The sequence below is a fragment of the Microtus ochrogaster genome, unplaced genomic scaffold, assembly GCF_000317375.1.
Source record: "Microtus ochrogaster isolate Prairie Vole_2 unplaced genomic scaffold, MicOch1.0 UNK4, whole genome shotgun sequence".
Classification (NCBI taxonomy): Eukaryota; Metazoa; Chordata; class Mammalia; order Rodentia; family Cricetidae; genus Microtus; species Microtus ochrogaster.
Genome location: NW_004949102.1, coordinates 9,169,148 through 9,184,336, shown reverse-complemented (window position 1 = coordinate 9,184,336; position 15,189 = coordinate 9,169,148). Strand labels below are relative to the sequence as shown.

The following is a 15,189-nucleotide window of genomic DNA, read 5'->3' as shown; positions in this document are numbered from 1 at the left end:
CCTTTCTTCCTGCTGGGGTGACTTCTATGACTTTAACAATTGACTTCATCCCATAACCTCATTTTTTTTTCAGGAGCTTAGGGGAAAGCTGAGATGCCCCTAAATAAGATATTGGTGATTCTGGCCCTTATGTCAGCCAAGCTGGGAGAAATGTGGTGCTTTCCCCCAGAAACACATGTAGAAAGTGTATTGAATAGAAATGAAGGCAACAGCTAGGATGGATGGCAATTTTGTGCCCTGGAGATGATTATTTATTTATTTGTTTGTTTGTCGGACCCTGGTTTCTGAAAGCCCCTCTTCTCTCCTTTCAAAGGAAAAATCATAGGAGCCGGAGGGGTCCCCACCATAGGATGCAGCTAAGATAGACCTCATTAAAATAATAGAAGATCCCAGAGCTGGGAAGTGTACCCAGGGTAGGCTGGTGGCGACTGCAACTTGAAGGGATGGAGGATGTAGGCTTTTACTGTAATTTCCCTGTACCATCTGAAGGAGGAGGTACAAAGGGCAAAGCGGGCCAGGGTCAGCAGTTATACTGGGTGGCTTAGCAATTCTGTTGTGGACAATAGGAGGTGGAGTCCAGCCCTTGCTGTGAGAGCCTGGGATCAAATGAGATGGCTAAGGTCAACTATGGACTCCTTCAGCCACCTTTCCCGTTTTTGGTGGTACAAGCCACAAAAGTCCCCTAAGATCCTTAGCATAAAGTGTTGTGTAAAGTGCCCACAGGCTTCTGTTGGCAGAAGTTAAAGCTCTGGCAGGAAACAAGATTTGCAGATTTGGTCTTTTGAGCAGAAATTAATAAGAATATTTATGAAAGACTGGCTTCTTCAGGGAATAGTGCTGGTTTTTCTTCCTCTTCCTCTTCTTCTTCTTTCTTTTGAGGCAGGGTTTTTCTAGTCTGGGCTGTCATGGAACTAGCTCTGTAGACCAGGCTGGCCTCGAATTCACAGAAAACTTCCTGCTTTTGTCTTCTGAGTGTGGGATTAAAAGTGTGCACCACGAGAGCCTGGCTTAGAGCTGCCCTTAATTAGTAACAATGAGATCACGGTTGCTCTCTTAGGCCTGATGAAGTAGGCAGGGGATGGTCCACTGCACAGGGAGACAGAGAGGCAGAGGAAGAACCCAGTACAGATGCAGATGGCTCCTCCTCTAGCCTTTATTGATGCTGTTCCCTGGAATCCCTAACTTGGGACCAGTACCCGGGAACCCACTGACATAGGGTCCACATGTGTCAACTCTGTGATCACAGGTAAATGAAGACCTTAGCTCTAGAAGGGCAGTTGGAAGACACTCACCACAGAAGGGTTACTAAGATGAAATGAGACAGTATCCAGAGGTGCTGGCCAGGGAATGGTGTAAAACCAGACACTCAGTAGGCAGTGTTGTTTCTTATCAGCATCACCGCTACCATCCTCATCACCATTATCACCCATCATTATTATTGATAAGGTATACTAGGACTGCCACCACCAAGAGGACTGCCACCACCAAGATAACCATCTCATGCACCTACCCCGGGGTCTGGAGCCACTGGCCTCTGGCTTTCCCGAAACACGCTGGTTCCATGTTTGTACTAAATTCGGAAGATCTGTAGGCACTGCAGAGCCCTGTCACAATCCACTCACGTGTTTAATCTTTTCTCTTTCCTAGGGGAGACTGCCCTGCTGAGTCCTGGCCCTCCGGAGGGACGCCTGTGCTGGTTGCTGCTGTGTGGACAGGACCTCGCTCTGAGATGAAAACCATGCCCTGGAACTGGACTTGCCTGTTGTCCCACCTCCTGGTGGTAGGGATGGGCTCTTCTACTCTGCTTTCACGGCAGCCCCCCCAGCTGTCTCAGAAGCGGTCATTCGTCACATTCCGAGGGGAGCCCACTGAGGGCTTCAATCACCTTGTGGTGGATGAGCGGACAGGACACATTTACTTGGGGGCTGTCAACAGGATCTACAAGCTCTCGAGTGACCTCAAGGTCTTGGTGACTCATCAGACAGGGCCAGATGAAGACAACCCCAAGTGTTACCCACCTCGTATTGTTCAGACCTGCAATGAACCCCTGGCCAGCACCAATAACGTTAACAAAATGCTGCTTATAGACTACAAGGAAAACAGGCTGATTGCGTGTGGGAGCTTGTACCAGGGTATCTGCAAGCTCCTCAGGCTGGAGGACCTCTTCAAGTTGGGAGAGCCATTCCACAAGAAGGAACACTACCTCTCGGGGGTTAACGAGAGTGGCTCGGTCTTTGGGGTGATTGTCTCCTACAGCAATTTGGATGATAAACTCTTTATCGCCACCGCAGTGGATGGCAAGCCTGAATATTTTCCTACCATCTCTAGCCGCAAGCTGACTAAGAACTCTGAGGCAGATGGCATGTTTGCTTTTGTTTTCCATGACGAATTTGTGGCCTCTATGATCAAGATCCCTTCTGACACCTTCACTGTCATCCCCGACTTTGACATCTACTATGTCTATGGTTTCAGCAGTGGTAACTTTGTCTACTTTTTGACCCTTCAGCCAGAGATGGTGTCTCCCCCGGGCTCCACGACAAAGGAGCAAGTGTACACGTCCAAGCTCGTGAGGCTTTGCAAAGAGGACACAGCCTTCAACTCCTACGTGGAGGTGCCCATTGGCTGTGAGCGCAATGGGGTGGAGTATCGCTTGCTGCAGGCTGCCTACCTGTCTAAGGCTGGTGCTGTGCTGGGCCGGACCCTGGGAGTCCGTCCGGATGCTGACCTCCTCTTCACTGTCTTCTCCAAGGGCCAGAAGCGGAAGATGAAATCTCTGGATGAGTCGGCCCTGTGTATCTTCATCTTGAAACAGATCAACGACCGCATCAAGGAGCGCCTGCAGTCCTGTTACCGAGGCGAGGGAACACTGGACCTGGCCTGGCTCAAGGTGAAGGACATCCCTTGCAGCAGCGCGGTGAGTCAGAAGGGGATCTTATGCTATGGGCCTGGACAGTGGGGTGTGGTCAATAAGGACCCCAGCATTACAGTCTCTATCTTGGGTCTTATTGATTTGAGCTGTCACCAGCCGAACATCGTTGGTATGAAAGAGTCCATAAGAGCTAAACTGTAGGTTTCCTATTGGCGCCTGGTTCTGTTCTCTTTCCTCTTGCTGTCTTTGAGAACCAGGGCTGGGAACAGGTGAAAGGAAACATGTACACTTGATGTTCTTTGCATTTGGGCCCGGTGGAGCAGCTTAAAGAAAACAATGGAAGATTCAGGAAAGGAAAGTGATCACATGAGAAGTCATGTTGCATTTGAGGTGGACATGGGATTTCAGAGAATTGTGGTTTTATTTTAGCTCCAGGCATATCTTTATGAATGACAAATGAGAGTAGAGGGGGATTAAATATCTCTGTGTTCATAGCACCGTGGAAGAGGTGTCTGTCTTATAGCAAGGTTTCTATGACTATGACCAAGACCACAACTAAAAGCAACTTGGGGAGGAAAGGGTTTATTTCCACTTGCAGATTACAGTCTTTCAGGAAGAGAATGCAAAGCAAGTATCCTGGAGCCATCCATTTGGGTCGTCAAGAGGGCCTACAGGACTCTTAAGAATTTGGGGGATTTTGAACCGTTCCTAAATGTAGGGAGTCAGTGGTGAACAATATTTGTGCTGTGTGTGCCATGCTCTTTGTGTGTGTGTGTGTGTGTGTGCTTGTGTGTGTGTATTACACACTTAAACATAGGCCAGTGGGGGGAAGCAGTAGGAGACAAGTATAGAGAAGACCATTAGAGAATCCTCATAGTTCTACAGTGGAGCAACAAGACTGGGCCGCCAATCATGAGCAGAAATTTATTTCACATAGTTCCGGAGGTTGCCGTAGTCTACAATCAAATGCTTGAATTTGTTGAGGACCCTGTATCATAGCAGAACAAGAGGATGAAGGGAAGGCAAGAGAAAGAGAGTAAGAGATGACTGGTCGCATCCTTAACCCACAATAAAGTAATTGATTCAAGCTGGGAGTGGTGATGCACACCTTTAATCCCAGCACCCAGCAGGCAAAAATACATAACTCTCTGTGTTCACTCTGTGGGCCAGCACTCTGTAGTTCCAGGACATCCAGTGCTACACAGAGAAACCTGTCTCAACAAAACAAAACAAAACAAAACAAAACAAAAATGAATCCTCTCATTAACCACCTCTTAAATATCCTACCTTATTTTCTTTTTAATATTTTGTGGAGGATGGGCATAAATGTGCAGATACAATGTATGTGCAGCCCCCGGGCTGATGTGGTAATCATTCTCAATCACTCTTCCAGCCTATTCTTTGAGACAGAGCCAGCTCACTCAGGGGATCCCCCTGTTTCAGCCTTCCAAGGTGGGTGTGCATGCCCATTCAGTGTTTAAATGGGCTTCTGTGGACCTAAACTCAGGGCTCACACTTGTATAACAAGTTCTTTAGCCACTAACCTCCTTCCCAGCCCCATTATCCCAGAACCACTTACTACAGTTACCAAGCAATTGAATCTAAATCTGCAATTGGGAGGGGGTTAACTCTAATCCATGGCACCTTGGTTAAATCTTCGTGTTACTTTTGAGTACCCCGACACACTTGAATACATGCAATAAACGTCTCCACCGATGCCCTTACACACCCATGTGCATAATTGATCATGCCAGTAGTTGACATGGAAGCCATGCTTGCTTCCTCAGCAGGTAGTTCTCCAGAGATCAGAGGGTTTAGCAGTGCCTGACAGTTTCCTATAGGAAACGCACCCAAAATTGTTTTGGGCTTGGCTTTTGGGAATAACAGTCCACCTGGCAGCACGAACAGGTATCTACCCTGCTCTTGCTCCTGCAGTAATACAAAAGCCAAGCTCAGCACGGGGCCTGTCGAGCAGTAGGCCCTAACACCGCATGGTATCCTCGGAGAGAACAGAGGGAGCACAGCCCTGAGAGATAGACCAATGCAGGACAGAGAGTAATGGAGCCAGATAACAAGCTTTTGATTTTTTTTTTCTCTTTTGGCTTTAATTAGCCCTTTCAAGTTAGAGGCAAGTTCAGGGCCAAGAATAGAGAGGAGGAGGCCAGAAACTGCACAGGGCTAGGGCTGTCTCCCAGCCAGTCTAAAAAGGGCCAGGGCAGCTTTTAATGCTCAGTACCAGCTTCCTTTGATTTGCTCGGTCTCCATGTTACTTCGCTCAGGCTCTCTCGTTACAATTCATCTGGACTCAGCTCAGACCACACGTGTCCTGTACAGCACAATGTCAGCCCCAGCCAGGCCAGACTGCGACAGGGCCCCCAGGGTCAGCTCCGCTGGCATCCTGTTTTCCCCTGACCCATCCCCTGTGCTGTTGTTTCTTCCAGTTTAAAGGCAGAGAATGGACAAGATGAACTCTGGAATTCTCTTTTGCCTTTCAATCCGGGGCTCCCTTGGGGTCTGTAAAGTAGGAACCAAATCTCAGATGGTGCCTGGGTTAAGTTTTCTATTACTATGATAAACCCCATAACCAAAAGTAAGTTGGAGACAAAAGGGTTTGTTTAAACTTACAATTTATACCACAATGAGGAGCAGAAGGAAGGAGAACATGAGCAAGGAAGTCAGGACCACGAGGGGTGCGCCCACCCACTGAGTAAGTGGGGCTGATCTATTGGGAGCTCACCAAGGCCAGCTGGACTTGGACTGAATAAGCATGGGATAAAATCGGACTCTCTGAACATGGCAGACAATGAGGGCTGATGAGAAGCCAAGGACAATGGCACTGGGTTTTGATTCTACTGCATGAACTGGCTTTGTGGGAGCCTAGCCTGTTTGGATGCTCACCTTCCTGGACCTGGATGGAGAGGGGAGCACCTTGGACTTCCCACAGGGCAGGGAACCCTGACTGCACTTCAGACTGGAGAGGGAGGGGGAATGGACTGGGGGGAGGGGACGAGGAGTGGGGGGGAGAAGTGGGGGGAGGGGGAGAGGAGTAGGAGGAGGGAGAGGAAAATGGGAGGCGGGGAGGAGGCAGAATTTTTTTTCAATAAATAATAAAAAAAATTTTATACCACAGCCTAGCCCCAAGTGAAGCCAGGGTAGAAACTGGAGGCAGGAGCTGCCACCAAGGCCATGGAGGAGTGCTGTTATTGACTTGCTCAAATGACTTTCTTTTATAGCACCCAGGACCACAGGCCAAGAAGGGGCCCTGCCCACAGTGGGTGGGGCCCTCCCTTATCAATCATCAACCAGGATAAGGCACTACACACTTGTCCATGGACAAATCTTATACAGGCACTTTCTCAATTGAGAGTTCTTCTCATCAAATCACTGTAGCTTGTGTCAAATTGACATAAAGCTAACCATCGCAGCCAAATTTGCCCCATGGATTCTCTTTCCAGTAGGAAATAGCAGAAGGAGGCTAAAGCTTAAGAGGTTCTTTTAACTTTTCCTTTGTTTTGAAGAGTGGGGGTCCTAGGGCTTTTATCGTGGTTATAACTTGAGGACCTTTCAAAGGGATATGACCAGATTCGTTTTGATTACACCCTTCGTTCTAATCCTGTAAGGTATTGTTAGGCTTATATGGCCCTTTCATTTCCTGCAACCCAAATTCCTTCCTTGAACTCCGAGCTGACCCTGAATCACTTGCCTACCCCACTAGGTCCGAGAATTCCCTCTGGCTGTATATGGTGGCAGGTGTGTGTGGAGGAACCAGAGGATGTCTGTGTGACTCAGGTTACTGTGCTATGGGGCTTCCAGGGAACTGCTTGATGGGAAAGGTGTTGAATCGTGAGTCCAGAACCTTCTGACTGCAACTCTGGGAGAACTCAATGATGCTTCTGCTCCTCATGGGCCAGCAGGCTGGCCACATTCCTATCAGAGAGATGGCCGGGGAACAACCAGGAGTGGTCTCTTCTGAGTGACTGAGAACACAGGAGCACTTGCAGGCATGAATCCCTGAGCTGTGTTGAATAGGGATGCTGTGGGAGCCAGCAAAGCATCTCTAGGTGTTTGTAGGGATGGGAACAGCCCTCAGCTTTGCTTTTGAGCTGCCGTTCTTTCCCTGGGTCCCAAATGGAGAAAGCATCCAATAACAAGAGCTGTAGAGTCTGCATATGGCTGGAAGAATCTTATGAGGGCATAGGAGGCCTAGAAAGACCTGTCAGGCATCTCAGGTTGTGCTGGGACTCAAGGGCCTAAAGACAAGCCTGAGACCAGTTTGTTACTAAGGCATCTAGGAGTTCTAACCACTTTGGTTTCTTTTCTATTTTTGTAGCTTCACACTATCCAACTCTATCGCTGGCCCTGGCTCCTCTTGTAGCCTACTTTAAAGGTTCCTCGTAACTGTCAGTCACACATAACTCTAGGCCTCCATAGTGGGCCCACAGCCTAGTATTTTTATCTTGTGCAAGGACTCTGTGAAGGCCAGCCTTTCCCACAGAGACACGACAGCTCTAACATGGAGCAGGTAGCCTGCTCCCGGGAGTACATTGTTGTGAGCCCAAGATCTGTGTCCTCCACGAGTCTAGGGGCTGTCCTAGATTTGATCACCTACATTCCTCTTCCTCTTCAGCTTGCTGGGGTTCCTCACACAAGCCCCAGGCTCTGCCTCCCAGTAAGCCGATGAGGAGAGAAACATCCTAAGTCCTGGGAATGTCTTAGGCAACAGACTTGCCAAAAATCAAGGAATGACCTCAGTCTCCAGGAATGCAGAAGGGAAGTCCGGTCACTATAGCCTGTAGATGGGACAAAGGTTGTGGTCAAGCGAGTGTCTATCACTCCCTTTCCTGAAGTCTGAGTTTGAAACCAGCTAAGGAGTGAAGACAGACATCAGGCAGCACTGGCCTAGAGCTGATAACAGGAGGTTCACACAGAGTGGATGCAAATCACTTCCTCTTTCCTGTGAGCTTTGACCTCAGAGTGACCTTTCAATAGAAAAACTGGGTCCATGGGGTGGGAACTCTTACTTAGAGAGACTCCCTATCACCTGTGAGGCCCTCAGAACTGGGAGTAGGGAGCGATGGCCACCACACATCTGTACAGCCTTGCCCTGCCAGGGTGCAAGGTGCCTCACTCCCCTTTTATTATCCCTGGAGTCCTATAGGACCACAGAAGAGGCGGTCATCCTTTCTGGCTCCAGGGGAGGAGCAAATAGCCCCTCAAGCCTGCTGCACCCCTGGAGTGCTCAACTGTCCTGACCCACTGCAGTGCCGCAGTGTAAGGTGGGTAAATTTGGCAGAGAAGGAGTGGTCCTGTGAGAAACATTCTCCAGGGGGAAAGTCAAGTACTTACCTCAGTTGAACAAGAGAACAGGAGCACATACTGTCTACATGCACAGCCCACTGTTCGTCCCATGGCATGTCCCAGCGCAAGATAGACAGTGTCTGGTTAGGCAGGTTCCTGCAAGGACCATCCGGGCAGAACAAGGCACGTGCGATTCTGGGCCCTGAGTGTTGGGTACAGGTGGAACTCTCCAGTTTAAGCGGCCTAGAGAAATCTCCCACGACTCCAGAGGTCCATCTGGAAGAACCATGGCTAGGCCAAGCTCCCGTATGACTCAAAGGTTTACTCACTGATCTTGCCAGTCCCATGGGTACAAGGACCAGCTTCATTTTCACTTCCTGCCCAACAACATACATCAGTGATATGAAGGACAACCCCATCCCTATACGCTGTCTGATTCATCTGTTTCCCAGACACAGCAGGTAGTCCTAGGGAGAAGACAGGGTCATCCCCTTGAACTCAAGCTGACCTTGTGTCCTGGCCTAGATGGTCACTCAGGTTTGCCTGGCGCCTGAGATCCTGAACTCCATAAAACGAGCATCCGGAATGGCCAGGCCCCTGTCCCAGGCCAGTTTCAGCTGGTTTGCTTGGGCTGTTTTCCTTTCCCTGTCAGCAGGAAGCTGGGCTCTGACTACATGGGCTTGTTTCCTGTTATGGTGAGAGGCAAGGGTTTCTCTCTTTGCTTGGCACTTACTCTCTTTTGGTCCAGGAATTCCTCCTCTTCCCTACCCAAGTTTATGGAGTTCCACAGTCCCAATAGGTGCACATATTGCAAGTATCCCCCAACCCAACCTGAACCCTCACTCCTTACAAGCCCTTTGAGTACCACAGTCTCCTTTATTTAAGATTTGGATGCCTGTTTTAAGACAACCCCAAAAGAGAACTCTTCCTCTGTCTTCCTTCAATGTAGCTCCCATGAAGACATCCATAGAGCCACTCACCTGTCTTACCATCTTGGTCAGCAGGGTTTGCAGTCAAAGTCTCTGAGTCAAATGTCTTTTGGGATCATGTGATGATGGCTGAGACCTAGAGGGATGAGCTAGATCTAGTGGGAGGAAGTCTGAGGTTGAATGTGTTCTCCCAGAATGCCATTCCCTGGCCAGCAAGTCAGTCGGGGTGGGGGTGGGGTGGCTGCAGAACCCAAGAATCACACACACTGAGTTTTAACCCTGGCAGATTCAAGAGACTCAGCATGCACGTTCCCAAGCTGTGGATTCCGGACATGGAACCTCCCCATGCTGAGACGTCACTTCAGCCCAATGTCACCTACGCTACTACACATGCTCACATGTGCACACACCTTCTGTGTGATTATTTCGGGAGTCTGTGCGGCCAGGAAATGAGCAGGCGGCCTCCGCCTACATGTCTCCCCTCTGGTGGATGTCTCTCTGTTGCTCTCTGATTTCTCCATGTCTTGTTCTAAACCCGGCTCCCTGTACCTCATCACCTCTTGGCCTCTCTTTGTGGCGTGTTCCCCCTCCTGCTCATACACTATTTTTAGCAGTGAACATAGCGAAAGTCCTTTCTCATGAGTCTACACACGTACATGTATATATGAGCACCCAGTCTCATTCAGTATGGCATAGCACAGCCTGAATGGAAGGCTGGACATCTTGTCACTGAGCACTCCAGATGTGGAGTTCCCTTTAATTCTTTTCATCTCCACAGGGCAGTGTCTTGGCAGGGATGCCCGCCAGGGAGTCTGGACCTTTGGGTCTCAGCCAGCTCACGAGCTATCATAGGGCCAGCAAACAGTTTCTCTTCTGCTCTAATTTTATGCTAAAGAAGGAGCTGGTGAGACTATATCTATTTAATAAGGAGCAGAAAAGAAGCACACAGACATTATTAGGAAGTAGGGAAAGGCACAGAACCGCTTGATGAATACAGATGAGCTCAGCCCCACCCTACACTCACTCACTCACTCACTCACTCACTCACTCACTCACTCACTCACTCACTCACTCACTCCTACCTCTGGTTATACTGTCCACATGATGTGTTGCTGAGCCTTCGCCATCAGTATCTTCCTTGGAGAGATGTGGGCCCTGCCTAACTGAGGTTACATACAGCTTCTCAGTCCCATGATGTACTTGTGGGCTGGCCTGCCTTCCTTTCTCCGTGTACACGGAATGAATGCTCAGAGAATGCACTAGAAGGAGACACCTTTTGAGCCACAGTCTTGCTGCTCTTAATATTTCCGGTGTCCTTTTATTTTTGCAAGGCCAAAGGGAAAGATCACATATCCACACATTGGCAACTGCTCTTATTTCATTAACGGAGACAGAGAAGAAAGGAGCAACCAAGGTCACTCTCCTCATTCTGTCTGTCCGGTTAGATCCCTCTTCCTAGTGAGTCTGCCCTCATATGCTCTCCCCATACACACACTCGGGTCTGCGCGAGAGCAAAGAAAGCCAGTATCGCGCTCCACGCCATTACTGTGTCTCTCTGTCAGTGTTCCAAAATATAATGGGACCTGTTCTGCTGATTTATCCTGCATGCAGGCGACATTACCCAGACACACGGGCCCGAGGAGCAAGAGAGGAAGATACGCTGCAACATGAGTGGGGCTAATAAAATTTATTCCCACTAACAAGGGAATGACCTACCCCATAATTCAGCCTGGCGAGCAGGGCCACTGCTTCCCTGTACCCGCCAGGAAACACACAAACTTAATAATCGTGGCATTCCTCACTTCAATTATAGTTCGAGTGGTGGCTGTGGCTGCCTGCCTTAAACTCTGGGAGGGAGAGCAAGAGCTGGGGATGGATGGGCGGGCCGTGTGGGATTTATCTACCCTTGACAGGCAGCTGCTAGGGGCGTGTAAAGCTAAGGTCTGGAAGGGGAGGAAAGCTTCCAGAGTGATATTGCTCCCAAGGCTGAGAAACTTCTCTGGGAGTCCCCAGGGGTCCAGCTGGACCACTGGGTTTGCTTCCAGCCTAGTTGCCACCTGCAGCGTCCTGATTCTCTTTCCAAGCTGGCCCATAGCTATGGCCTGTGCAGACCTCCATTGTGCCATGTCCTGGCTGCTTGTCAGAGGGAGGAACCTGGGGCCCTCAGCAGCTGGGCTAATGAGGAGAAGACCATGGGTCCAGCCCCCAGGATCCTGACTGAGCTCTCCAATAGCTCTGCTCAGCAACCCCGTGGAGGGTGCATGGCAAACACTTGCTGTTGGTTGTGGCCTGGCTTGCAGAAAGCAGGCTGGGATTAATGGTCCTCTCCTGGAAAAACAGCAGAAGTGACTGGGCTTCGTTCCCTGTTAGAAGGCTAGTTTGTTATCATGACTAGCAAAGGACTCTTTAGATATCTGTTGACATTGGGCCATAGTTGATCCCCAAATACACAGAGATTTCAAAATGAGTATACAAAGAAACACTGCCCTTGTTTATGACTCCCATTGCTCCATAGGTATGGGAGCTTTGGAAGCTGCCCCAACTCCCCACAGAGTTCCTTGGACACAATTGGCCTTCTTCTGTCCTGATATTTTGCCCCCTCCCCTCCTTTATGAGATGCCTGAAAGCAGGGCTCTTGGTTCTTGGGAACCTTGGCTACAATTTGCTGGGTTGTTTTTCCAGCCCCGAGACACTTTCTACTGAGCCCCTTCAATAACATGTTTGTCTAACTAGGTTATTGTGGCTGTGGCTTGCTGGCTCCCCCTCCCCTCCTCTGTACATACTCATTTTCCCTACAGTCCCTTTGAAAAGGACACAATAAAGAATCACTCTGAGATAGTGCATTAGTAACTAAGTGGATGGCGGCGGTCCCCCACTCCCGTTTCTGCTTTCTATGTTCACAGCCTGGCTTCAGAAGCAAGTTTCACCTGTAACAGTGCTTCTCTGGCTTCCATCTGAGAGTTCAAGGCAGTGGGAGTCTCAAGAGAGCTTACAGAGAGGGTTAGGAATTATGAGGGAGAAAGGGGAAGATATACAGATCAGGAAAGTCATCAAAGGACTGGAGACGCGCGTGCGCGTGCGTGTGTGTGCGTGCGTGCGTGCGTGCGTGTGTGTGTGTGTGTGTGTGTGTGTGTGAGTGTGTGTGTTATAAAAATGATCACTTCTTAACAAGACGAAACCAAAGCCTACGTTAGTCTCCTGGAGTTCTTTCTAGGCTCCCGAGAGTCCTCTCTGTTTACCCCTGTGGAGACAGAGTGGAGCATACACAGCCTCCTCTCTAGGGGCCCGTGCTCTCTGGAGCTGCAGGCCCTGGTGCATTTATGAGCACCTGAGGGGTCAGCAGCCATATTTGAGATATGGTTCCTAATAAGTGGGTGATGATTATCAACCTGTACTGCCGGGCTTCACAATCGAGTCGAGTCTGTATTTAGACATGAGCTATTACAGCTTATCTGATCGATACCTGCCTTAAAAGAGAAATCCCCCATGCTCTATTCACTGAGGCTGGCTATGGGCAGCTCCTGGTGTGTGTGTGTGTGTTGTGTGTGTGTGTGTGTGTGTTGTGTGTGTGTGTGTGTTGTGTGTGTGTGTGTGTGTGTTTAGTTTTAATTAATGCAAGGAGATCTATGGCTTGTGAGGATGAGGAATTCCAAAGGTCTTCTGTCCTGAGATGCCTTGGCTAACACACGTCTCGCCTTTTCCTCAGGTCTTGTATTTCTTTGCAAAGCTTCCACTCCCACTTCCTTTGGAACGTATGGACACAAGAGAGGAATATTTGGAGTTTGATGATTGACCTGGGACCTACTCATGAGGGGAGGTTTGGTTGTGTCCAGGCTCTGGAGGTGGCAGAGGGCAGAAGTCCCCTCCTTAAGCTGTGGCCTCTCTTTTCCCTGAGTCTGGAAGATGCCTACTCTAAGGCTGTTGCCTAGTAACGTGCTGGACACCTGAGGTTTTGTTGTCGTTTGTTTATTTGTTTTCTCCTTCTAGACTGGGAATTTAGACTTCTGTTTTTTTTTTCCTGTAACTTCAGAGGCTACTAAGGCAGCCTTATCTATGTCTTGATTTTATTTCCTGTAAAATGGGTTGAACTGGCCTGGTGACCTTACTTTCTTCACCGGAATAGTATAAAACAATGGTGGCATGCTGTGTTCTAAGCCAAGGAACACGACGCAGAGACCAAATCACCTCTGGACAGAGTTACTACCTGTTTCCATAGTAGCTGGTGGCCTTGCCCGCATTCTCTCCAGGGACGCCTGAAACAGGATCCCAACAACTTGTCTAAATATAGCTGGAGAAGAACAATTTGGGGGACAGAAACTGAGGCTTTTGCATCTTCATGTTCCTGGGACTTCCTTTAATACTTGGTCTTCTATAAATACCCAGAAGCAAATTGGCAGATGAGGATCTGTCGGCAGCATTGTTTTCCCAGAAGCCCCAGTTCCCCCATTGTGCAAAGTGAGGAGCTCCTCTAGACCAAGGAACACTAGCAGAGCCTCAGACAGCCCCACACTAGGCATTTGGGCTGTTTTCCTCCCTCATTTAATGGGCAGGGTGATGTCTCAGGGTCAAAACATGCTGTAGAGGTACTCAGAACTTCACCTGTGAGGCTGGGCAATACCCCCTGACCCAGGAAGGGAGAAAGGACTGGTTTGTTGCCAGGTATTTGGACTCTTCTGTTTGCTATCCTCAGAGCAGGTATAGAAGAACCCGGTCTGGCCTTTCATTTTTTCTTCCTGGGATCCAGAGCAGCCTGGCAGGTATACCCATGGCCAGAGTGGTCGGCTGCATCCATCCATCACACTGGCTCACCTGACCTGCATTTCTGGGCCAGTGTGGGCTATTTGTAAGCACTGGATGCCTGGGGTGAGAGGGGCAGCCTGTGGCTATGGAAAAGACTATATCCCAGAGCTCAGCTAATTGGCCCACAGGGGTCTGGACCTGATGACCCCTGGCTCGTTAGCACTGCCTTTGGACTACTGAGGTCTGGCCTAGTTCTGACCTTTCCGTAATAAGGGTTCACTAGAGTTCTGGTAAAGGTGAAGCAACTGGGGGTCAGGGAGAGCATCTCTCTGTGGCAGGGAAGAGGCTGTGAGGAGTGGACCACGGGTTTGCCAGCTGGCACAGGGCATCATCAGGATCAGGTGCCAACCTACCTCTTGCCTTACCGTCTTCACGATGGACTGGCATGGCTGTCAGCATGATGGTTGAATCCTTAAGAGATGATCCCTGGACCTGGGGTTGGAAGGTGATTCTAAGGAACTGAAGGAGAACTCCTACAGTTTCCCAGCTCTGCTTCCAGCCCTTCTCTGGTCTGGGCTCCTCAAGTGGCTGCCTTGTGGTTCTGTCCCAGAGCCAGGGGACACTGCTGGAGGAAGGACGCTGGCAGCCTCTTCGATCCCCTGTGTGGAGATGATAGAGTTTTCAGAGTGCCAGTCTCTGCAGAGTGGGAGCAATTTCCCTGTAATTGGTAAAGTAACCGTAACTGCTCTGTCATTTGTGTGTAGCGACACATAATTGCACGGTAACCTTTGCTGCTGTGTGCGAGGGAAGTGCGGTAAGCTATTAGATTGTAATTTGGAGTGTCAGCTTTGGCTCCCCGTGCCACCTCACTATGGCTGCCTGGGCTTCGCAGGCCACTGGGTAGCTGTTGTGGGGCCTTTGGCTTTTAGGTCCAACTTGAATGGGGTGCTCCTATCTAATGAGCTCTGTTAGGGGATAAAAGCCAGGGTGTGGATGCCCATCCCCTCCTCCGTGGGAATAAAGGTCACTCTGGCATCTCTGAAAACACAGAAACACTAAGAAGATGGTAAATATTTATTGTCTTGGCCACACTTAGATTGTCTGATGAGTGGTTCTGGTTGGGATATAGGTTTTGCTGTTTTAAGGATGTTGTTCCATCTTCTGGGTCAAGAAAGACCATTCCTTTGCTTCTTCATTTAGCGTCCCGAGGCCAGTTTCTACCCCATCCGTACAGACAACTCTAGTCCCTCTGTCTCCACAACACTCCTGAGGTAAAAACCATGTATTTCCTTAGCACTACTGAGACTCACCAAAGTTGGCAGGTTTGTTCCTAGCTGCCACATTATAGTAGTC

At 49.4% G+C, this 15,189-nt stretch overlaps 1 protein-coding gene across 2 annotated transcripts in view; it reads left to right on the top strand.

Annotated features, from left to right (window-relative positions):
- The window catches only part of Plxna4 (plexin A4), a 460,336-nt gene that overhangs the window by 68,227 nt on the left and 376,920 nt on the right, over positions 1-15,189 (top strand). For both annotated transcript variants that reach the window (XM_013353255.2, XM_026788585.1), the window contains exon 2: positions 1,648-2,914. In XM_013353255.2, coding sequence (XP_013208709.2) covers positions 1,730-2,914 — 1,185 coding nt within the window. In that variant the 5' untranslated portion in view covers positions 1,648-1,729. The remainder of the gene's footprint in view (positions 1-1,647; positions 2,915-15,189) is intronic.